This window comes from Hevea brasiliensis, chromosome 4, assembly GCF_030052815.1.
Source record: "Hevea brasiliensis isolate MT/VB/25A 57/8 chromosome 4, ASM3005281v1, whole genome shotgun sequence".
NCBI classification, from domain to species: Eukaryota; Viridiplantae; Streptophyta; class Magnoliopsida; order Malpighiales; family Euphorbiaceae; genus Hevea; species Hevea brasiliensis.
Genome location: NC_079496.1, coordinates 25,855,859 through 25,880,782, shown reverse-complemented (window position 1 = coordinate 25,880,782; position 24,924 = coordinate 25,855,859). Strand labels below are relative to the sequence as shown.

The 24,924-nt window shown below is 31.7% G+C and overlaps 1 protein-coding gene across 1 annotated transcript; it reads right to left on the bottom strand.

The window, feature by feature from the left end:
• On the bottom strand, positions 1-24,401 carry LOC110644161 (lysine--tRNA ligase, chloroplastic/mitochondrial). Its single transcript, XM_058145637.1, is given in 9 exon segments — positions 1-463; positions 5,698-5,803; positions 20,372-20,440; positions 22,090-22,147; positions 22,360-22,468; positions 22,689-22,800; positions 23,395-23,553; positions 23,556-23,615; positions 24,131-24,401. Coding segments are annotated over 9 exon segments (930 nt in total). The 5' UTR covers positions 24,350-24,401; the 3' UTR covers positions 1-425.
• Between the last annotated feature and the right edge of the window lie 523 nt (positions 24,402-24,924).

Here is a 24,924-nt window from a genome sequence, read left to right as displayed (position 1 = left end):
TGCAACATAACTGTCTTTGTCATTTTAAAATGAGCAAGGTGTGTGGACACCTCAGGATTCAATAGCATCTTGATAGTCGAGAATAACTTTCTGTTATGCAAAACAAATTTAATATTTATCATACTCTTCAGAGGTATCAATGCTGGAAGAACCTCTTTTAGCCTTTGTACAAGCATCATTTTTTTCTTTTCAGTGGCTGTACAAGCATCCTTTTTAATAGAAAGAAGTCATCTTCGTTCACAATATCGTTGAAAAAGAAAAATGCAATGCTAGAAGGATGATTACCATTCCTGAAGCAGGAGGCATTCCATATTCCAAAGCAGTTAAAAAGTCATCATCAAGTGTGACTTCACATGAATCATCCTCGTGTTCATTTTTTTTTCTCTTCCGCACGTTCTGATTCTAAAATAGCTGCTGCCCTCTTCTCATTGTGCTGCCTCACTTGCTCTTCCAAGCGTCCTCTCTGCCAACATCAAACATTGACAACCCTTTTTTGAATCTAATTACAACTTTCATAAGACACCAAAAAGGGAAGTGATGTAGGGTCACAACCCAATCATGTGAGAATTACAGGTCTAAAAAGTAAAGCAGGCTAGGCCACCCACATGGCTCCCTTAGTTGTTTGTAGTAGTTCACATAGGCCTTTAGCACAGATCATATCAATATAGTGTGTGTGTGTGTGTGTGCGTGTGCGCATGTGTGTGTGTGTGCGTGTGTGTGTGTGTGTGTGTGTGAGTGAGAGAGAGAGAGAGAGAGGGAGAGGGAGAGAGATTGATAGAAAGCAAGCATTAACACATATGATGCATGCATAATGACCTCAATTTGGGTAATAGCAGTACTTGGAAGGCATACAAGACAGCATCAGAACAGCAGCCAAATAACAATAAGTTCAGTCCAACCAAAAGATCGAAACTGTCCAACCAACATGCTACATTCTTCTAATCCACAAATGTAACTAATCTGCCAAAGGAAGAACACTGAGGAGCACCAAAGCTAAACGCAAAGGTTTTACAATTAATACATGGTCAACAAATCACTTCAAATAGTCCTTTATTAAACACACTAGTAGTCTTTATGTTTATTAACTAGACAAGAAAAAGGCTAGCCAGTACTTTTGTGTCAACCATTTCGTGAATTGTTCTCCAACTTGGAGGTCTTTTACACCATTCTACTAATTTCATTTTCCAAAAAATGAAGCTCAAAGCCTATAGGTCCTTTCCTAGGGTGTTCACTATTTAGGTCCAACTAAAATAACCAAGCCAAACGGACCCAATTGGGAGTTTTTACTTCATTTGGTTCGTTTTTTAAGTATTAAAAAAATAAAAAAATAATAAAAAAAAACTGAATCAATTGAACCAATTTAATTAATACAAATAAAAAGATAAAAATATTTTAATAATTCCCCCATATTCAGTTTGATTTGGATAAGTGCATAGGTATAAGGGTTAATATATTACATATGCAAAATATGAGATTAATAATTTTTATCTTTTAGATATTTTGTATGAAAATACTTTTATTTATTCAATTATTCTCATTTTTTTTTTTATAAATTGCACCCAAGAAAAGTTGGAAATGCATGGATATAAATGTGAAAAATCAAAATTTATTGCGCTTAAAATAATCATTTAATCATTTTTCAAAAATGTACACATGATAAAAATTTCAAATTGATTGCAAAAGAAAATTAGATTAAAAACCCAATCAGACCAAACTAGTAATTCGGTTGGTTCGGCTTTTCAAATTCTCATATTTTGGTTTTCAATTCAGTTTCAAACCATTATAGAAGTCTTTTCCTATTAGAAGTTGACTCTTATAGGATATCCTTGTTAGAAAAGGATTCCTAATCAATGTAGAATTTCAATCCATGTAGCATAGGAGATAATTGTGTGTGTGTGTGTGTGTAGAGCTGTGTATAACACCTTTTGAATATATGAAAAATACCTTCTTTTACATGGTATCATAGCAAGGTCCAGTAGCAATCTTTCCCTAAGAATTTTCTCCTGTTCCCATTCCCCTATTTTTCCTTCCACCCACTGTAACTTAGGAAAACCCACTGGAGTTACTACAGTGTCTCACTGCCACCCTCAAGAGGTGACCCAAGTGCCGACCGACCATCCCTGAAAGTCCAGTAACCAAACTTGGAGTGAGTGACCTCCACTCGCCACTTTTGGTTTATGGTTCTTGTTCCATGCTTCAGCGCGTGTGATGTTCTCTAGCAACATCCGACGGTCGAACCTCCTCTCCCGGCGTCGCCCCAACATGGTGGTTCCATCCCTATAGACTGTGTTGGGTTTTGAGGCTTCATTCTTGATGGTGCTTGAAGATCATTTTTTTGGAGTCACTGGATCATAAGGATCTGCTAACTAGAGGCAGTTTCATAGGTTATTTGTGGATTGTGGTATTAAATTACAATGGCTAGGGGTGAGACCAAATCTATAATTCATGATGTATTCTCGGTGATGACTAAAATTACCGAATGCAAACTCAATGGCTTGAATTACTTGGAATGGAGCAAGACTGTTCTGATTTAATTGCGGAGCATTGATAAAGATAATCATCTCACAAATGATCCACCGCATGATGATACCAAGCAAGCTAGGCTGAGGAAATATGCCTGTTTGTTCTTACAGTTTCGGAATTCAATTCACAGTGAGCTAATGAGTCTTATTAATCACTGTGAGTATATTAAAGAATTGATGGAGTATTTAGAATTTTTATACCTGGCAATGGCAATATTTCTCACACATATGATGTTTACAAAGCATTTTATCGACTTGAAAAACAAGATAAGACTCTTACAGCATATTTTATGGAATTTAAACATATATATTAAGAGCTTAATGTTCTGTTACCATTCAGTCCTGATGTAAAAGTGCAACAAGCTCAATGTGAGCAAATAATTGTTATGAGTTTTCGTGCTGGTTTACCCTTAGAATACGAGACTGTTAAATCTCAGATACTCTCTAGTTCTGAGATTTCCTCTCTGCATGATACCTTTACACGTATCCTTCGTACAGAGAGCACTCATTTTTCATAACCCACAAACGGTGCTCTTATTAGTTGGATTATGAGTGGACAACAGAGAAAAAGAGAAGGATATAGAGGAGGGGTTACTGACAACAAATATAATCAAAGTAATGGGGAGGCTAGTTCTAATTAGGATTCGGGAGGAGTCATTTGTTATTATTGTCATGAGCCTAGACACACAAAACATAATTGTTTGAAACTTCTGAGGAAAAATCAGCGATCCAAAATGGTAAATATGGTAGCAGAAGATTCTACAATGTCTTCCTCCTCTGAGAAAACTATCTCAGTGTCTACAGAAGAATTTGCACAGTTTTCCCAGTATTGGGCATCTCTAAAGCCTACTGATTCCTCAATCACCGCTATCGCTGAGTCAAGTAAATCCACTACATGCCTTGTGTCCTCCTCATGTAAATGAGTCATTGATTCTGGTGCTACAAGTCATATGACAGATAATTCTGATTTTTTATCTGTTTCTAGTCTTTTACTACCCCTTCCACAGTCACTTTAGATAATGGATCTACTTCATGTGTCATGCGTTCTGGAACTATAAATCCAACATCATCCATATCTTTGTCATCCGTCTTATGTCTACCTAACTTCTCTTTTAATTTACTTTCTGTTAGTAAACTTACTCAAAACTTAAATTGTTCAATTTCTTTTTGTTTTATTTCTTTTTTCCCTAATCATTGTTTATTTCAGGATCTTACGACGAAGAAGATTATTGATAAAGGGCATGAATCAGGTGGTCTCTACATCCTTAATAAACGTGAATCGCGATCTCTTGCTTGCTCCAGTACCTTAACTCCTCTTGAATTTCATTGTAGATTGGGTCATCCTTTCTTATCTACCTTAAAGAAATTATGTCATCAGTTTCAGTCTTTGTCAGTACTAGAATGTAAGTCATGTCAGTTTACTAAGCATCATCGTTTACCTTCTGCGTCTAGAGTCAATAAACGAGTTTCGTCTTCTTTTGAGTTAGTTCATTCTGATATTTGGGGTCCTTGCATTGTTACTTCTAAACTTGGATTTAGATATTTTGTTACTTTTATGGATGATTACCCTCGTGTTACATAGTTATGTTTAATGAATAATCGTTCTGAGTTATTTTCTATCTTTAATGCTTTTTGTGTTAAAATTAAAATACAGTTTAATACTTCTGTACGCATGTTAAGAAGTGATAATGCTAAAAAGTATTTTTCTAAGTACTTTCATACCTATATGACTCAAAATGGTATTATTCACCAATCACGTTGTGTTGATACACCATCCCAAAATAGTGTTGCCGAAAAAAAAATCGGCATATTCTTGATATAGCTAGGGCACTTCTTTTCCAAATGAAGGTACCTAAATATTTTTTGGCAGATGCAATTTCTAAATGTTTTCTGATTAATCGCATGCCATCTTCAATCCTTGATGGGGACATTCTTTATACTATTTTGTTTTCATCCAGATTATTGTTTCCTATTGAACCTCAGATTTTTTGTTGTACTTGTTTTGTGCGAGATGTTCCTCCACATGTTTCTAAATTGGATCCAAAGTCTCTTAAATGTGTTTTCCTTGAATACTCACAGCTCCAAAAAGGATACATGCATTTTTCTCCCAACTCTTAATCGTTATATTATTTCTACTAATATTACGTTTTTCGAGTCTACTCCATTATTTCCTCAAATATCTACATATGAGAATCAGGGTGAGGACGATGATATTTTAGTTTACACTGTCAAACAAAATCCTCCTGCTCCTGCTCCTGCTCCTCCTTCTATCCCAATCTCAATCAGACCTCCTATTGTTCATGTTTATTCAAGGAGATTGGAGACTCCAGTCTTAGATCCTCCACCATCTTCTTCATCGGAAGCTCTTTGCAAAGGTAAATGTGTATGTACTTACCCTATTTTCTCTTTTGTTTCTTATGATCATTTGTCTTCTCCTTCTTAATGTTTGTTACCTCTTTGGATTCTATAAAAATCCCTAAAACAATCATTGAGGCATTATCTCATCCTGGTTGATGTGCCACTATGAAAAAGAAAATAGAGGCCTTAGATACAAATAGTATATGGGAACTGATACCTTTGCTCAATAGTAAGAAAACTATTAGTTGCAAATGAGTTTTTACAATGAAGATGAATCGTGATGGTTCTATAACCAGATTAAAAGCACGTTTTGTAGGCAAGGGATATGCTCAAACATATGGGATTGATTACTCTGATACTTTTTCTCCTATAGTTAAACTAGCTTCAGTCCAGTTTATCTCTCTAGCAGTTAAATATGATTGGCCTTTGCATCAATTAGATATAAAGAATTTCTTTCTTCATGGTATCTTTAAAAAAAGATGTATATGGAGTAACCACCAAGATTTGTTGGTAAGAGGGAGTTAGGTAAAGTTTGCAAACTTCGAAAGTCTTTTTATAACTTGAAACAAAGTCCTCAAGCTTGGTTTAGGAGATTCAGTGAAGTAATACAGGATCTTAGTATGTAAAACAGTAAGTGTGATTATTCAATATTTTATAGGCAGTGTAAGGCTATCCGAATTCTACTGATAGTATATGTTGATAATGTTATCACTGAGAGTGACTCTACAGCTTAAATACTTCTTTTAGACCCGGTTTTAAAAAAAAGACTTGAGTCCACTCAAGTATTTCTTGTTATTGAAGTTATGAGCATAGTTACCAAATCCATCCACATCCCCTAGGTTCCGCATTCTGGATCGCGAGCCCCAAATCGCGGGATGACTGTGTCCCAAAACCCTGGGAGACGCGTTCTGAATCGTCAAATTCTAGTCCACAAATCAAAGGAGAAAAACAAATGTAAGAAGAAGAAAAACAATAAATTTAAAGAATTATAATTCAAAATTTCAAATGATTGATTTTCTTTGTTTTTATTCTCAGTGCAATAAGCTTCAATTTCTATGGGTGCTGAATGCTTTCTGCCATTGTTGGGAGAGCTTGCAACAAAATGACAAAGACAAAATCAAAAGTTCATAACCAACAGAATCATCATGAAGTGAAAATCTAAACAAATCACCATTAAAATGAGAAAGGACATGAAGAACAAAAGAAATTTCTTGATAGACTAAGCAACAAGAAAACATTTTTGAAAGATAAGAAACTTGAAAGTTGAATTGCTGATAATTGAAATGAAGAAGGCAGAAGCTTCTAGCAATCTAGTTTTGACGAAGATGGATCCACACTTTCTCAAATTCTCTAGCAATCTTTAAATGAGATGAAGATATGAGATGTAAAGCAGAGAAAGAGGAAGATAAGGCGTGATTTGATTTGGGGGAAGAGAAGGATGAATAGGAGACATCTGCAACCCGCAACTCATATGGGATATGGAAACAACACGTAGATGCTTAGAACCTTCTATCAATCTGTTTAAAAAAAAAATAAAAATAAAAAAAAGAAAAACATTTTATTTAGTCAGTTATTGAATACTATTAACACACTATAATTTCTTTTTGTAAAAAATAACAAACTGATATATTAGATTGCGATTCCCATTTTTAAGATAATTAATAAATTCATATAACAAATTATTATTATTATTTTAAAAAATATTATAAAAATAAAGTATTAATTAATTTTTTTAAAAGTAAATATATTATTATATCTATAATCTATTAATAACATATATAAAATATAAATAAATTGGGAAATCAGTGAACTGATTAACATATTCTTAATTTTTTTATAATATTTATATTAAATTTTAATATCACTTAAATTTGAATGATTTATAAATAAAAATTAAAATTTTTTAATAAGAAATTTATTAAATATTAAAATTAATATTTTCTATTTTAATTGAACAAATAATTCCAAACCTAATTTTAACGTAATTAGGACTGCTTTTATACTATTTAAAACATTGAAATTTTAATTCTAAAAAAAAAAACATGACAATCTACAAATTATCATTAATTAAAAAAAATCTACAAGTTAGCATTCAAAAAGGAAAGTTTAAGATAATACAATATCGATCCATTACCAGTTTTTTATGATTCTGTTTCGAAGATCAATGCAATAAATTTTTTAATCTCCTATAATGATCCACATATACAAAGTGAAATAAATTTTAATTTTAAATGTAAGATAATATAATAGAAATCCATTATTAAGTGAATATTATAGCATTCAAAAAGGAAATTGTTTATAGCATTATAAAAAAAATGTTTATGCATATAAAAATTAAAATGGTTAAAAATTATTATTTTTAATGATTAAATTTTAAAATTTTATTAATTGATTTCTCTTTTAAAATGTTAACATGATAATTATATTTATATATTTATTTATTTATAAACAAGCGTGAATACCTGCGGTTTGCTGAGGATGACACAATATTCATCAATAATACATATTATATCTAACAATTCATATGCATATTCATGCTACAATAAAATATACAGTAACAAAATTAGTAAATTGGATATTAACAATTTAGACATATTGTATTTTTTATACACAACAACTCAACTCAACTAAACCTTTATCCTAAAAATTTAGGGTTGGCTATATGTATTCGCTTTCTCCACTCTAAACGATTTTGGGTTAAATCCTCCGAAATTTGTAATGCTTCTAGGTCATGTTGTACCACTCTCCTACAAGTCAATTTAGGTCGACCCTTTTTTTTTCTTTCTATCATCTAATCTAATGTGCTCTACTTGTCCAACTAGAGCCTCTGTATGTCTACACTTCACATGACCAAACCACCTCAATCTCCATTCTCTCAACTTATCCCCAATTGGCACCACTTCTACTTTTTCTCTAATACTCTCATTATGGACTTTATCTAGTCTAGTATGGCTACTCATCCACCTTAACATTCTCATCTCTGCAACTCTTATCTTAGACGCATACAACTACTTCAGTGCCCAACACTCACTACCATATAACATAGCCGGTCGTATAGCTGTACGGTAAAATTTTCCTTTCAACTTATTGGGAATCTTGCGATCACATAAAACTCCTGTGGCACGTCTCCGCTTCAATCATTCGGCTTTAATCCTATAACTAACATCCTCCTCACATCCCCCATCTACTTGAAGGACTGAGTCGAGATATTTAAAGTGATTACTTTGGGTCAGTACCACTCCATCCAAACTAACTCCTTCCCTATCACCAGTGTGGTCTTCACTGAACTTGCAATGCATGTATTCTATCTTCGTTCTACTTAATTTAAAGCCCTTTGACTCTAGAGTACTTCTCCAAAGCTCTAGCTTTCTATTGACTCATTCTCGCATCTCATCTATCAGAACAATATCATCCGCAAACATCATAAATAAATGAATACTCTCTTGTATATGTTTAGTCAATTCATCTAAGATAAGGGCTTATAGCTGATCCTTGGTGTAATCCAATTGAGATAGGAAAATCTCTTGTGTCCCCTCCCACTGTGCGCACAATAGTAGTTGCTCCTTCATACATATCTTTCAACACTTATATGTACCTAATAGATACCCTCTTTTGTTCTAACACACTCCATAAGACATCTCTTGGAACACTATCATAAGTCTTCTCCAAATCAATAAAAACCATGTGTATATCTTTCTCCACATCTCTATATTTCTCCATCAAGCTTCTAATGAGAAAGATCGCTTCCATAGTTGAACGACCGGGCATGAAGCCAATTTGATTGAGAGAGATAGAAGTATCATGACGTAGTCGATGCTCCACAACTCTCTCCCACAACTTCATAATATGGCTCATGAGTTTAATTCCTCTATAGTTTGAGCAACTCTATATGTCTCCCTTATTTTTAAAAATAGGTATTAAAATACTCCTCCTCCATTCATCAGGCATTTTCTTTGAGTTTAGAATCTTATTAAATAATTTAATTAACCATGTCACTCCCATATCTCTCAAACACTTCCATACTTCAATTGGTATTCCATCGGGTCCACAGGCTTTACCCACTTTCATTCTCTTAAGTGCTTCCTTTACTTATAAAGATCTAATCCTTCTAGTATAATTCACATTCTTTTCTATTGTTCTGTAGTCTATATTCACGCTATTACCATTTTGACTATTATTAAAGAGATCATTAAAATAATTTCTCCATCTTTCTTTAATGTCCTCATCTTTCACTAATATTTTTCCTTCTTTATCCTTAATGCACCTGACTTGATTGAGATTATGACATTTCCTTTCTCTCCTCCTTACTAATCTCTAAATATCTTTCTCCCCTTCTTTAGTTCCAAGTTTCTCATATAACTTCTCAAAGGCCTGTGCTCTTGCTTGACTAACTGCCTTTTTTGCCTCTTTCTTTGCTTCTTGTACTGTTCATATGCCTCATTATTTTCATATTTGGGTAATTTTTTATACCATTCCCTTTTTCTCTTCACTGCCTTTTGTACTTCCTCATTCCACCACCATCTCTTTTGAGGGTGGCCCATGTCCTTTAGACTCTCTAAGTACTTTTCTAACTACTTCTCTTATCTTTGATGTCATCTGTATCCACATATCATTGGCCTCCATATCTAGCTTCCATGCTTCGGACTCGAGAAGCTCATTTTTGAACTTCACTTGCTTTACTCCTTTAAGCTCCCACCACTTTGTTCGAGCTACACTATTTCTTCTGACCTTACTTGAATTGTTCCTAAACTTGACATCCAAGACCACTAACCAATGTTGACTTGTTAAAGCCTCTCCTGGAATGACCTTGCAATCCTTGCATAGAGCTCTATTTGTCTTCCTGGTTAAAAGGAAGTCGATTTGACTTCTATGTTGCCCACTTTTGAAAGTCACTAAATGTGACTTTCTTTTTATAAAGTAGGTATTTGCTAGTATTAGGTAGTATGCTATAGCAAAATACAGGATGTTTTTTCCCTCCTCATTTCAACTGCCAAAACCAAAACCTCCATAAACATTATCATAATCTTGCCTATCACTTCCTACATGTCCATTCAAATCTCCACTAATGAAAACATTCTCTTCATTCGGTATGCTTTGCATTAAATCATCCATATCTTCCCAAAACATTTGTTTACTCTCACTATCTAGTCCTATTGTGGAGCATAAGCACTAACTACATTTATTATTTATCCTTCTAGTACTAACTTTACTAGTATAATTCTATTTCCTACTCTTTTCACAGCTATTACAGCATCTTTCAATGTCCTGTCTATGATTATGCCCACTCCGTTCTTGTTTCTCTCCTTTTTGGTAAACTACAGTTTGTACCCTGAATTACTCACTTCCTTGCTTTTCTCTCATACCCATTTAGTCTCCTGAATGCAAGCAATATTCACCATTCTCCTTTCTAAAGTATCTACAAGCTCCATTAATTTTTCTGTAAGTGATCCAACATTCCAAGTACCAATCATGATCCTCCTCCTATCCTGTTCCTTCCTAATTAGTCTCCTTCTATGATATCTTCTATTATTTTCTATGTCCATCTTGTGTTCTATTCCACTATCTGTTCTACTATATGTCCTATGGACTAATTTCTTTACCCACACCCGTCCATGATGTAGGAACCATTGCTCACTTAACACCACACTAGGGCGCCGGCATGGCGAGTCGCTTTCAGTGAATGCCCTACACCCTTGCATATTTTTCACTATACCCGAGCTCCAATGTAGCTCATCGTAAGTAGAGGATACCCCAACGTTTATATCATTTGAATCCATATCATAAGGTATGACTAAATTTTTACGCTGGTTGTCACCTACCGCAACCCTCTTTCTTTATACACAACATTCATCTATTTTTATTTTTTATAGTTCACGTCTTTTGACTAAAAAAATTAATTTATAAACATAAAAAGAAAAAAAATTGACATTTATGAATAAATAAATAAATTATTAATATTTAAAAAAAAAAAAGCCCAGTGTAACTTAGAAGTCGGTCAAGTTGATGGCAAAACATTTTGCCACGTATAGACTATGGACTAATAGCAGGAAATTGGATAGGCAGTGGGTTGTGTGTTATGTTTTAATAATATATAATAATTATATAGAATTACTTATATTGCACATTAAAATAAAATAATTAACTTAAAATGATAAAAATGGTTGTTTTAAAAATAATAAGACAAACATGTCAACACGTGTATAATAAAAGGCTAATGTGTGTTTATATATATATATATATATACAAACCATGTTATATAAATGAACATAAATATTAAAATTAATATTTTATATATATTTATTAGCTATTAGACTTTTAACACAAATTAAATAATTAGTTATTTGCCTACTTTATTTACAAATTGATAAGCCCTTTAATTTTAACAAGTACTACTGGACTACTAGTATTTTATCAAATTAAATTATCAATACTTATTTTTTAGCAAAGGATTAAAGAGTGGAGACTCAAACTTGACTTTACCTGATGAGTAATATACCTTCGGCCAATAAATCAAATCACATTAAACGACTTAGTATATTTACTCTTAAGCAGAGAATCACAAAGTTTAATTTAATATAATTCAAAGAACAAAGTAATAATCACAAAGTAATATACCTTCGGCCAATAAATCAAATCACATTAAACGACTTAGTATATTTACTCTTAAGTGGAGAATCACAAAGTTTAATTTAATATAATTCAAAGAACAATTTCTAACAATGATAGATTAAACATTATCACCAAATGATAATATTTGAATAGATATAAAAAGAGATTATTTTATAATTTTGCCCAAAATATAACTACATCGAATAATTTATGAATTAGTATTGAGTAGCTCATAGGTATATACACACAACGGATAATACTATAATTTTATATGTATATCATTCATATAATTAAAATATATAACATAATAATCACAATAATTGAGGATTAAAATTTAAGTCATTAAGTATTATATATCATCCTTAATAAAATAGCTTAATAATTAAGATAAATCATTTTAATTACTTAATAAAGAAGTAGCTTATTATAATACTAATTACTTGATGAAATAATTTAAATTATCATAATATGACTATTTAATTTAAAGGCTGTATTTTATAATAAAATACCTTTTATAATTTAAAGTTTAAACTATTACTTTTGTAACAGTTTTCCAATTAAATATAAATAACATTAATTAAAAATTGAAAATATATTAAAGTGAAAAGACCCTGATCCGAAGATTTGAATGTTATGCACTAAACTACTAATATCTATTTAATTAGAAATTGAATTATATTAAACATAGAAGACAAAACAGAATAGGAATTTATAATTTAAAATTGAAATTATTAAAGAAAGTAAGACTAAATAGAATAGAAATCTAGGCTAATAAAAATTATATTAAAGAAAAAAGAACAACAAATTAGGAATGCATGATCTGAATTCCAAACTTTGCACCACTATCTATACAATTACAAATTGAATTATATTAAAGAAAGAAGTCAAACCATAAAAGGAATTGTAATTGAAAAATTAAATTATTAAAGAAAGTAAGACTAAATAGAGATTCTGTCCCTTTATGTTCCTAACAAAAGAGGAACTTTAATGAAACATTATCTTTTAATTAAAAAAAAAAAGGCTGAATTGCAGTTCCAATGTTCTGATATAAATCTCGCCCTTCACTATCTAAAGGAATAACAGTTTCCGTAATTATAAAGTAGCCATTTACAAAACTTCATCTTCTCTTTTCGTAAATATGGTGTGCGGAAAAATAGGCTAGAATTGAGAAAAAATTCCACATGAAGATGCAAGTGATGAGAGTGAAGATGTAGAATCAATTGAGAAATCAAATCTCAAAATTGAAAAAGCATCAACACAAAGACAACAAGATTCATCAACAAAGCCATTGTTGAGTGAAATCAATGTAATTTGAGCATCAAAAGGGAAGAATTCAGGAGGAACAAAGTGTTGGTCATGCAAGCATTGCAACAATCAATTCAACAGCTCATATACAAGAATGCACTATCACTTTTTTGGAGCTCTACCAGGGAAGAAAGCAGGAATTCAACGTTGCCCAGCACTCATGAAAGATAGAGTTAGATATGACAAACTGAGAAGAATGGTTGAAGAGGCAGAGAAATCAGGTGTGTCTTCATCTCTAAAAAATTCCACAATCAGCACAAAGCCTAAAGCAATTGTTGTTAAAGCTAATCCCATAGCAAGTGCTTTTAACGTGATGGAAAGGGATATGGTGGACTTAAAAGTGATGAAAGGGCTATGTGCTAATGGAATTCCTTTTAATGTTCTACGAAATCCTCAATTTTGTGAGATGGTTACAGCAACTAACAATGCCCCTAAAAGATATAAAGCTCCCTCTTATGAAAAGGAAAGAACTATATTGCTAGATGGATGTAAAAGAGACGTTAAGAAACACTTGGCTCCGGTCAAGGATACTTTGTATACTCAAGGGGTGTCTATTGTTTCTGATGGGTGGTCCAATGTTAAACATCGACCTTTGATTAATGTTATTGCAGTTAACAGTCGAGGAGCTATGTTCATGTCTGCTGATGACTTTTGAGGCATTGAAAAAACAGGTTATAGTTATTCATCTTCGAATGTTAATTATTTTTGTAGAAAATTGAGCATTAAATTATAGTAAAATTATTCTAAAACCTTTTTTTTTTTTTTCCAGGTAATGCTATGGCAGAATACTTACTCAAGCTGTTGAAGAAGTAGGGCCTTCTAACATTCTTCAAATTATTACTAATAATGCATCAAATTGCAAAGCTGCAGGAAAAGAGATAGAGAAGGTATATAAACACATTTTTTGGTCTCCTTGTGTTGTTCATACTCTCAACCTAATTTTCAAGGATTTTGCTCAAAAGTTTGATTGGTTGAATAATATTTATAAAAGAGGGAAATGCATTGTGAAATACATTATCAATCACACACAAGCATTATCCATCTTTAGAACACAATCAAAGTTGGAATTGCTAAAAGTAGCAAAAACTAGATTTGCTTCACATTACATCTTGCTGAAAAGATTGTTAGTTTGTAGAGAGGCTCTTGCAACAACTATTGTTCTTAAATCATGGAAGAAGTGAACGAAAAATGGGGATGAGAAAGTGAGGACAATGGGTGCATTAGTTGCTAAAACAATTAGTGATGATGATTTTTGAGAGGAAGTAGAAACTATAGTAGCTATAACTAAGCCACTGTATTTGTTGATTAAGTTTAGTGATGGTGAAGGTCCACTGTATTTTAATTTCTTATTTGCTTGAATTGGATTTTGGGAAAGTGTTGAGAATTATTGTTTTAATTAATTAATTTGTAATTTTCTTCTCTATGTTGCATTATTGTTAGCATTATAAATGCTTTTTAAATATACTAATATAGCATGATGTATAATTATACAAATTATTAAAAAAATTAAATGTTAATATTTTAATTTCTTATTTGCTTGGATTGGGAGTTTGCGAAAGTATGATGAATTATTGCTTTAATTAATTAATTTGTAATTTTCTTCAATATGTTGCATTATTATTAGTATTATAAATACTTTTTAAATATACCAATATAGCATGATGTACAATTATGCAAATTATTGAAAAAAATCAAATGCTTAATATTTTAATTTCTTGTTTGCTTCAATTGATAGTTGTTGCTTTAATTTCTTATTTTCTTATATTTTTGGCTTTTGTTGCTACTATTGAATTGAGATAACACAACCTTTATAGTGTTTTTTTGTGCTTTTTAATTATGTTACTTTTTTTGTTTTGTCAGATCATAGATGAGTGATAAGTATAATACAACTAGATCTTCTACTAGCAGTAAAAGAATAGATCCAAGATGGGCACATGTGATTCAACTTAATGAAAATAATAAGAATAATCTTCAGTGCATTTACTGTATGAAAGTTTGTAAAGGGGGGGGTTAATAGAATCAAGCAACACCTTACAAGGTTATAAAAATGTGGTTCGATGTCCAAAATTTCCAGAAGATGCGAGGAGTCAAATGCAAGACATTATTAGTAAAAAAAGAAAAGGGCAAAAATCAGTCGGAAAGACCGCCCGAATTTGAGAATGTTGAAACATTAGGAATTGATGAAAATGAGGAAGAGGATGATGGAGTGCAAGAAATTGGTAGTAAAAAACAAAGGGAATAATTCATAATAGTGGTACTAGTACTTCAAAAAGAGCAAAAATTCCACCACCACAAAGCAATAGAGGGCCTATTGATGCTTATTTTTCTCCAAAACGGGCTGTTACGAGAAAAAATGTGAGGCAAACTACTGTTGATGAAAATAGCCCAGCTAAGAAGGAATTAAGGGAGCGTGCGTGTGTTGCCATAGCACGATGAATGTATGATGTAGGAATAGCTTTTAATGCTGTGAATTATGATAGCTTCGGATAAATGATTCGAGCAATAGGAAATTATGGAAGGGAAATGAAACCTCCAAGTTATCATTAGGTTAGAGTTAGATTACTTAATAAGGAAGCACAGTCCACAAATGAACTTCTTCAGTCTCATAGTGAAGAATGGATAAATTATGGATGTTCATTGTTATGTGATGGATGGACAGATAGAAAAGGGAAAAGCTTGATTAATTTCTTAGTTAATAGCTCGAAAGGAAGCGTGTTTATTAAATCAGTGGATGCTAGTGATGAATCAAAAACAGCAGCGTTGCTGACTAGTTTGATTGAGAAAGAACTTATGGAAATTGGTCCTGAAAAAATGATTCAAATTGTTACAGATAATACATCAAATAATGTTGTAGCAAGTAAAGTTTTTATTTAATATTATCTATTAAAAGAAAAATATATTTGTTTATTTATTTTTATTATTAATGAAATGAATTATCTATTTGTTTATGACAGGAAGAATATTGGAAGCAAATTTTTCACATCTATATTGGACTCCATGTGCAGCCCATTGTATAGATTTGATGTTGAAAGATATTTTTAAGATAATGGTTTTCAAAGAAACATTCCGCAAAGCTGTTGCGCTTACTGGTTTCATATACGGCTCTTCAGGAGTTTTGAATATGTTACGGAGTTTTACTAAAGGAGTAGAATTACTAAGGTCAGGGCAAACTAGATTTGCTACTGCTTTCACTACATTGGAAAGGATTCATCTGCAGAAGGCTAACATCAGAAAAAAGTTTACTTCAGAGAACTGGACAATTAGTAAATGGGCTAAAGAGTTGAAAGGCAAAAAGTGTGAAAGAACTGTTTTGAGTCCTGCCTTCTGGAATCATGTTGTATATGCTCTTAAGGTTTCCGGTCCTCTTGTTCGTGTGCTTCGATTGGTTGATAATGAAAAAAAACCAGCCATGGGATATATTTATGAAGCTATGGATAGAACTAAAGAAACTATTACCAACTCATTCAATGGTAATGAAGAGAAATACAAGAATATTTTTGAGATTATTGATGCAAGATGGTCAGTTCAATTGCATCGTCCTTTGCATGCTGCCGGATATTTCTTGAATCCTGAATTTTTTTATCCAAACAAGATGAGAATTGAGCGTGATGAAGATGTGAATTCAGGCTTGCTTTCGTGCATTCATAAAATGGAACGAGATTCAGCAAAAGTTGACATGATTATTGATGAAATTGAGAAGTATAAGGCAGCTACAGGGACGTTTAGTTATCCTTCTGCTATTAGAGGAAGAACAACAAAATCTCCAGGTTATTAATTTATATTTTTATTAATTTTTCATCCAACTCATTTATTAAATTATATTATGAATTTGAGTTTGACAATCATTGACTCTATATTTTAATAACTACTTGGTGGAAAACATATGGTTCATCAACTCCAAACCTACAAAACTTTGCTATAAAGGTTTTGAGTCTCACATGTAGTGCAATTGGTAGTGAGAGAAATTTTGAGCATGCAAGTAAAAGAATAATTATTATATTTAATATTCTTTGTTATTTTATTTTGAATCTTTACAATTTTAAGTTTAACTTATTTATTATTATAAAATTAATGGCAGCTTCATAGTAAGAAAAGAAATCTGCTATTTCAAGAACGCTTGGACAAATTGGTTTATGTAAAGTACAATAGAGCGTAACTACGCCAATACACATTTGGGGATATCACCACGCCAATTGATTTGGCAAATATTGATGAAAGTGATGAGTGGTTGCTTGGTGAATTAGAAAAGAGAGATGGGGATGATGATGATGATGATACCTTTGTTTTCATGGAAGATGTGTTAACCTGGAGTGATGTTGGTAGAACAACCGGAGTTTCTGAATCTCGTTATGAATCGAGATCAGTTGTAAGATCAACAACAATTGAAACTCCATCATTTTGAGGGTCTCGTTCAATGAGGGGTGCATCCTCTTCACAAGTTGTTGATGATGATGAAGAGGAGAAAGAATTTGTGATGCAAGCTATTGAAAATGAAGATGATTTTGGAAATCTTGATAATGAGTAGTTTTAGTTACAAGTTCTTTTTTTTTTTATGTACTTGTTGTATTTGGATTGTTATAACTTATGACTTATTTCAATTTATTAAAGTTTGAACTTCTAGAATTTGCATGTTCTATTTAATGATTTAACAACTTTTATTATTATTATTATTATTATTATTATTATTATTATTATTATTATTATTATTATTATTACTTAAGCTATGAATTTCAATTTTATAGCCTCAACTTTTATCTTGTACTTAAGTTGGAAATGCAGGTATGCACAATTTCTTTTCCGTTTATATTAACATCTCTTATTATTATTTATATTATTGTTTATGCTATGAGTTTTAATTTTGCAGTCTCACTTTTATCTTTTACTTAAGCTGGAAATACAGGTACGTACAATTTTCAATTTCTTTTATTTTACATATAAACATAATGCAAATAATGTGTTTTTTTTCCTTTTCAATATGCATTTTTTTACATATCAAACTAGTTAAAAAGTATGAATTTTTATATTACAAGTACACATTTTTACTATAATTTAGATAATTTAGACTATGGTGCCTTGCTTTGAAAAAGCCTGGCCTTGCCTCTCAACTATCGACTAAGGCCGTAAAGTCCCTTGTTGCCTTAGTGTCGCCTTTCGCCTTAATAACACTGGCACTCATACACTTTCCTAGCAAAGCCTGGTTTGCTCCAGGATTTGAGGAACCGCATCTGTCATCTAACAAATATAGATCATCTCGTAATCTACCACTACTAATCGTTTTTCCTGTTTTCAAATCCTGAAATATGCAATGAGGAGGAAAAAAACTAATTTTGCAATTAAGAACTTGGGTAATGGAACTAACAAATAAAAAATTAACAGGAAAGCTAACTGAATTGAGATTTATATTGAGAATGTATGCAATAGAACCTATAACAAAAATTGTGGTAAAGGAACCGTTTGCTATATGGACCTTTCTTTTTCAGAGCATAGGAAATAGATAGAGAATTTATTTGAAGAGCCTGTCATATATTTGTTTGCTCCAAAATCTATAACCCAACAAGATTTATCAAAGTTGGCAAGAAAAACATTACCTATTTGACAAATTAGAAGAAACAACTGTGGAAGATTGAGATTTAAGCCGATACAACAAACATCTTAGGGGTTGATCTTCTTCATTGGAAAAAAATCCCAACATCATTTGTTCCTTTAGAGTAATCCAAAGTTTTAGATATATTCGCTTGTGATCAAGTCAAGGACAAAGGCTAGGTAGAGACACGGCACACAAGGAACAGTTGAAAAAAGCAAAAAAAAAAAAATCCACATATTGTGAACAGTACCATTGAACAGTGCTGATAAACAATATCGCGTGAATAATGCGCATGAGCAATACTGATAAACAGTGCACATAAACAGTACCAATGAACAATGCACGTGAAGAGTACCAATGAATAGTACTGAAGCCCACCCTAATGACTCGAATGCTCTAATACTATGATAAAAGAAACTGATATTTGAGGGAATTTTTTGTGTATTTCTTAATGGAAAAAAAATGATATTCAAGGCTCCTATTTATATACAAAGAATTAAAACTAAATAGGAAAACTAAAAAAAAAAAGCTAATTACAATGGGAAAATATAATTAATGCCTAACAATCTGTATTCCTAAAATCAAGAGATTCCAATCGTTCTCTTACTTATAATTTATTTACTTATTTTAAAACTACACAAAGTAAAAGACTATATTGTCCTAATAATTTTTAAAAATATCAAGACTACCCTCATTTTAACTACTATAACACTCAATGATATATACTTTTTTATCATTTTGACAAATTAAGTTCCTTTTAAATATTTTTAACCAAACACTTGAACTATTTAAAAATTAATTTTAACTAGCTTTACTAAACAATTAACTACTTATTCCTAAATTAAATTATAAGTTAAAAATACATTTTAAGTCAAAAGTTAAAAGTAAGTAGTCAAACAAAAATCCTCTTAGAATTATAAAAATATAATTTTATATTTTCATATAAATAATTAAAATTGAAAATTCTAATTATAATTAATTATACTTAATTAGAACAAAAATAGTAAAAATATGATTTTTATATTTTCATATAATTAATTAAATTAAAAATTATGATTATAATTGCTTTTAATTATTTAAATTAAAAATATAAAAATATTATTTTATATTTTCTTAAAATTAAATAAAATTGAAAAATTATCATTTTAATTAATTATAAATAATTATATTAAAAATATAAAAATATTATTTTTATATTTTCTTATTTTTAATTAAATTTAAAACTTATAATTATAATTAATTAAAATTAAAAAAGCAAAATATAAAAAAATATAAAAAAACTAATTTTAGGTTGATTTTCATTCAAGTACAAAATAAGTTTGATTTTAGGCTTACATATGCGAACGAAAACCTTGAAAAGGAACTTGATTTCAATTCCGTAGTGAACCAAACAAAAATGAAAATCCATTATTCCGTTCCCAATTCTGCTCAATCCGATTTCAATACTGATTCCAATTCTAATATGCAAACCAAATGGACCCTTAGTCTCTATGCAAGGACCCTTTTCACCTCCACAAATATTTCATGTCTATTTACAATGCCACGCATAACCCTGAAAACATCAAAGCAGAGAACTACGCATGATCTATCAATCTGAGGACTTCTACAACTAGCAGCGTACATACGAATACTTCCTAAACCCCCATCTTTCTGCAATTGGTGTGCATAAGAATACTTCCTAAACCCCCATCTTTGCCATTCCAAAAGTTTATTTATATTAAGCTTTTCAAATCCCATCTCTTCCTAGTTATTGTCACTTTGCCTTTGCAAGTGAGGGCAGCTAGGATTTTAGCAATTACTTATGAAAGCCAACCTAGTGAAAGCTCTTTCATTAATTTGACAGTTACTGCTTAAATATGCCAATGAAATACAAAAATCAACTTTAATTTGGAATATACAAAATATATTGATTATTTTTTTTCTATAATATGAAAATAACCAGTCTGACAAAAGATGTTAAAGACACTAAGACACTATGAAGAAGGTAAAGGACCTGCAGAACTGGAGTTTCAACTTCAACAAAACCTAGTGATTCCATTGTCTTGCGAATCTCAGAAACAATCTGTCAGAAGAGAAGACAATTATTATTCTTATATTACTAAACCATAAGAAGCAAAAGGAAAAACAGATTTGATGGCAACCCTTTAGTGCTCTCAACCAGAAGATCAAAATTTCTTCTGATCAAAGTCATTGTGAGTATTTTAAAAGCAGAAAACAGAAGGTGGCTGAGGGTCCCCCACACAAAGTTTGAGATTTACACAACATATTATAATTAATATTTCACAATAGTTCTTGTTTCAGTAACATTATTCATGCCAATTCCATAATAAAAAATTAAAAAAAAAATGAGCACAGAGCAACAAAGTAAAGATCTTAAAACATTCATAAGGCATGGAGATAAAAAGTGATGATTGTAGGCTTCAATGTAAATTTCAGTCCTGAACTTTGGCCCACAGTTCAATTCAGGGCTTCAGCTTTTTATTTCTGTTTAATTAGGGTCCTATAGTTTATCAAATCGAACAATTAAGGTCAAATTTAAAGTGTGTTAGAACATTGCGTTATCAATTTGGTAAAGTGAAATGGAAAGAATTAATATTTAAATTATAAAAAAATAATATTTTTAATTCAAGAAATTCTTGATTGCAATTTAAAAAAAAAAAAGACAAGGCAAAAGAACCCAAAAAAAAAAAATTATCCATATTTCTTCTTCCTCCAAAACCCAAAACCCAAATTTGTTAACCCTGATCATATATCTCCAGAACTGAGTCACTAACACTTAAATCCCAAACCCAGCTAGTATAGATTTGGTGCAGCCATGGCGCTGCGGTGGGTTCTTCTGTGGATGATCTGGTCAACAGCGACAAGGAGAAGAAAATGAGAAGGATAAAGAGAAAGCTAGAAGCAGTGGTGGAGATGGGTTTGGTTGCCACAAATGGCTTGGCACCATGGAATATCGCTCTGAGCCTCTCAGGTATGATGCATCTTCATACTCGCCACCCGCGATCCTCACAGAAATGGCTTGATATATGATTCTTGTATTTGTTCTATCTTGCCTCTCCTCACCGCCGCTCCCCCGCATCTGTCCCTTACCCACTGCCTGCCCCCAACTCCAGTCCTGCCACTTGTCTTTCGCTACGTCTAGGTACAGGTTTGACAAAGAATATACACCAAGGGAAATACGATTTGTTCAAACAAAATTAAACCTTTTTGGTTTGAAATTGGTTTATTGCCTTAAGTATCAAGTCTGCCAAATTCAGCTTAATGAGCTCTCTTTTGAATGGAGGTTTTTGCTTTATATGAAGGATCCCATGAGTATTTTGCTTCTCCTAAGAAACTGAACAAAGCCTTTTCTATATCCTTCAATTTTACTTTACCATTTTACAGAACAATACCAAATATATTAATTTTTTATAATTTAAATATAAAATAATAATTTTTAATTCTTTCCATTTTACTTTACCAAATTGAGAACGCAATATTCTAGGACTATTTAAATTTGAACTTAATTGCTTGCTTTAAATTTAAACCCTAATCTTCATGATAATGTTCATAAAAATCTAGAGCTCAATCTAAAAATCAAGACACATAACAGCAGAAAAAAGGGATTGATTGTACAAAACATTCATGGAAGTTACAGTTGTATATAAATCTAAGTTCAACAACATAGTAAATCAAATAATAAAGATAAGATGAGAAGTGAAGATAATCCACCTTGGCTCTTTTACGAAAGACATCAACAACTTCAGGATTTGCAATCATATCAACATATCTAAACATTAAAAAATCATTGAAGAAGATAAGGGACCATCACAAAAATAAAAAAAAATGAATAATTTGCAAAATAAAACAGAAACACGTACAAAGTCCATTTTACTTTTATTTCATAAAAAGATATCCTCTAAAAATTCAGTCTGATATGTCATCATACAACTCAGGCTAAGTATTTAATGAAAAAAACTTAGGAGCAGAAAACAAACTCACCGTTGGCGGTAACGCTTAGCTACATCAGTTAGGCCATGATATTTGTCCGGCAATGGAAGTAGGGATTTTGTAAGAATAGTGAAAGCACTAACACAAACTGAAATTTCACCTGAAAGGTAAACCAGGAATGCAAATGACATTTGACCAGAGGACATATAGATCATAGTAAGACTAATATAAAGTAGCCTTGCTAGGTTCAGGAAGAGTGCAGGAAGTTTAACATTCTCCAATTTCCATCGCCTCCAAAGCCGAAAAAATAAACAAAACTACACAATAACGTTCAAAGAATGCTCAGCTCCCTTAAATTAATTCTATGTTAGAAAATTCACCTTTCTCCATGCGTTTCATTGAACCGCTGGCACCCAATATATCACCAATATCAACAAGTGTCTTCAATTGCTCAAACTGACCATTTAAGAGCCTTTCCTTTTCACAGTAAAGCTACAAGAAAAGAGAGCTAAACTAAGAAGAACATCACAGTTGGTGAACAGGAAATGGGAATTCCAACGACATCTTACCTCATAAGACCAAGGAAAAACACGTATATATCAAAGAATAGTAAGCTCAAAACTCCAAACAAGAATTTCATACTGATACATTAATTAAAACAAGTAGTTGGCAAATTCTCTCAAGAGTAATTAAAAGTCGGAATAAGACATGGCGGGCCAAAAGAAGCTATGAAACTCAGCAGTAAGAACTAAACCCAACAGAGAACTAATAATCATCATGTTCAGGTTCTTGAAAATAACCTTCACTTCCATGCATAATCTAAACTGACTTTGTACATCATGTTAATATATTTAGTAACATTACAGAACAGAGTATAAGCTACTAAACAAACCAACTACTGCATCACAAAGCTGTTTAAGTGATTAATGGAAAAAGGAACTTCACAAAAAATAGACTCCAAATTAGTGTTTCCATTGACCATGAACATAAACCATGCATTTAGAAAAGAAGAATGAGATTTTAAACTGCACTGGTATCAAATCACAAATCATAAAAGGCACAACCAAATGCAAGTACAAGGCCAACCTGAATAGTCCTTGAGTCATCTCTTAGTGTCAAAAAGGCAAGCTTTCCAAATTCTATGCGAGCAACAATTCTGCCTGTTATTGACACATGATCGCTCATGTTACTTGACTCTTCACTATTGGCTAGATGCCTGTATATCTCTTGTAATTGATTAGCCGTATATGAGTCCTATCCCACTTATAGGCGTAGGGCTCAAGGCCATTGCTCCTCAGTTCTTCAATCTATAAAATCGTAAAATCAAAAACTGAGAAAACAAAACTAAATCATTTAATCCAAAATTCTAAATTTTTTATGTTCCCACTTCCCAAATTTCAAGTTCTGATTGGTGCCCTTGTTCTTCCCTATCACAGAAGAAAATAGAATAAAATAACATAACTGCAGATGAAAATTCAACTTTAAACACATTACTCCCCAAAGCCCACAATGCACTACAGAGAGATAACCGCAAGGATAAACGAATTTGATAACTAAATAAGTAAAATTTTCTTCTATACAATAAAAGTACAACAAAACTCAATTGTCCTGGGAACCAACCAGAGGCTGACTATAGATACAAAGTTGAGTTCTTCCAAGAAAGCAGAAAAACATTAAAGACACATAAATATGAATTGATTTTATTTAACTTATCATTTATAATATAAAGTTCAAACTTTTACTGAAAAAATATGCGAAAAATGAGGACGAATTTGAACAGAAAATCAGAAATCAACTAAGAGGAGAATGAAACTATTAAAACCTTTTTAAGCCTAATAGTGCGGACAGCTTCACGGTCTGACGCGGAGGAAGAAGAAGAAGAGGAGGAGCAGGACCTGCGATTGCGTCCGCCGACCCTGGAGGAGGAGGAGCGGAGAACCAGAGTGGAGTAGCAAGGTCTAGTTGTGGTGTTGGAAGAAGCTAAGTGGAGGAGGTGGCGAAATGGCTTAGAAGAGAGTGTCCAGACCTTGAGAGCCTCCATTGCGTTGTCTGCCTCCACTCACTATTGGCTACCATTGCCTACAGCTTTTCTCATTTTTATCTGTCTGCTCTGCTCCATATTTTAACATCCGCTCCATTTCTGAGTAAAACGAGTAAAATTAAAAAATTATTTATTTTATTAGAATAAAAGAAAATAAAAAATAGATTTAATTTTATATATAATTATAATTATAATTATTTTTTTAATTTTTCAATGTCCCAATTAAATTTTATAATTTCTAATCAATTATATCATCCCATCAAATTCCAATCATAATTGGATGAAATTTTGTCTTATGAAAGTTGTTATATGGATTAATATAATTTAAAAAAGTAAAAATATTAATTGGAATTTTGAAATTATGAATAAAATAATAAGCTCTTTTTTTAGTTATTAAACAATAATAATAACAATAATAATAATGATAATGATGATGAGTTCTTCAAAAATTTATTTCGTGTTATTAATATACAAATACCTGCTTACACTAGTTTATTTTGCTTTTATATTCGTTATAAATATTTATAATTTAATTTTTTTATATGTAATTTTTTTGTTAATTTTTATATATAATA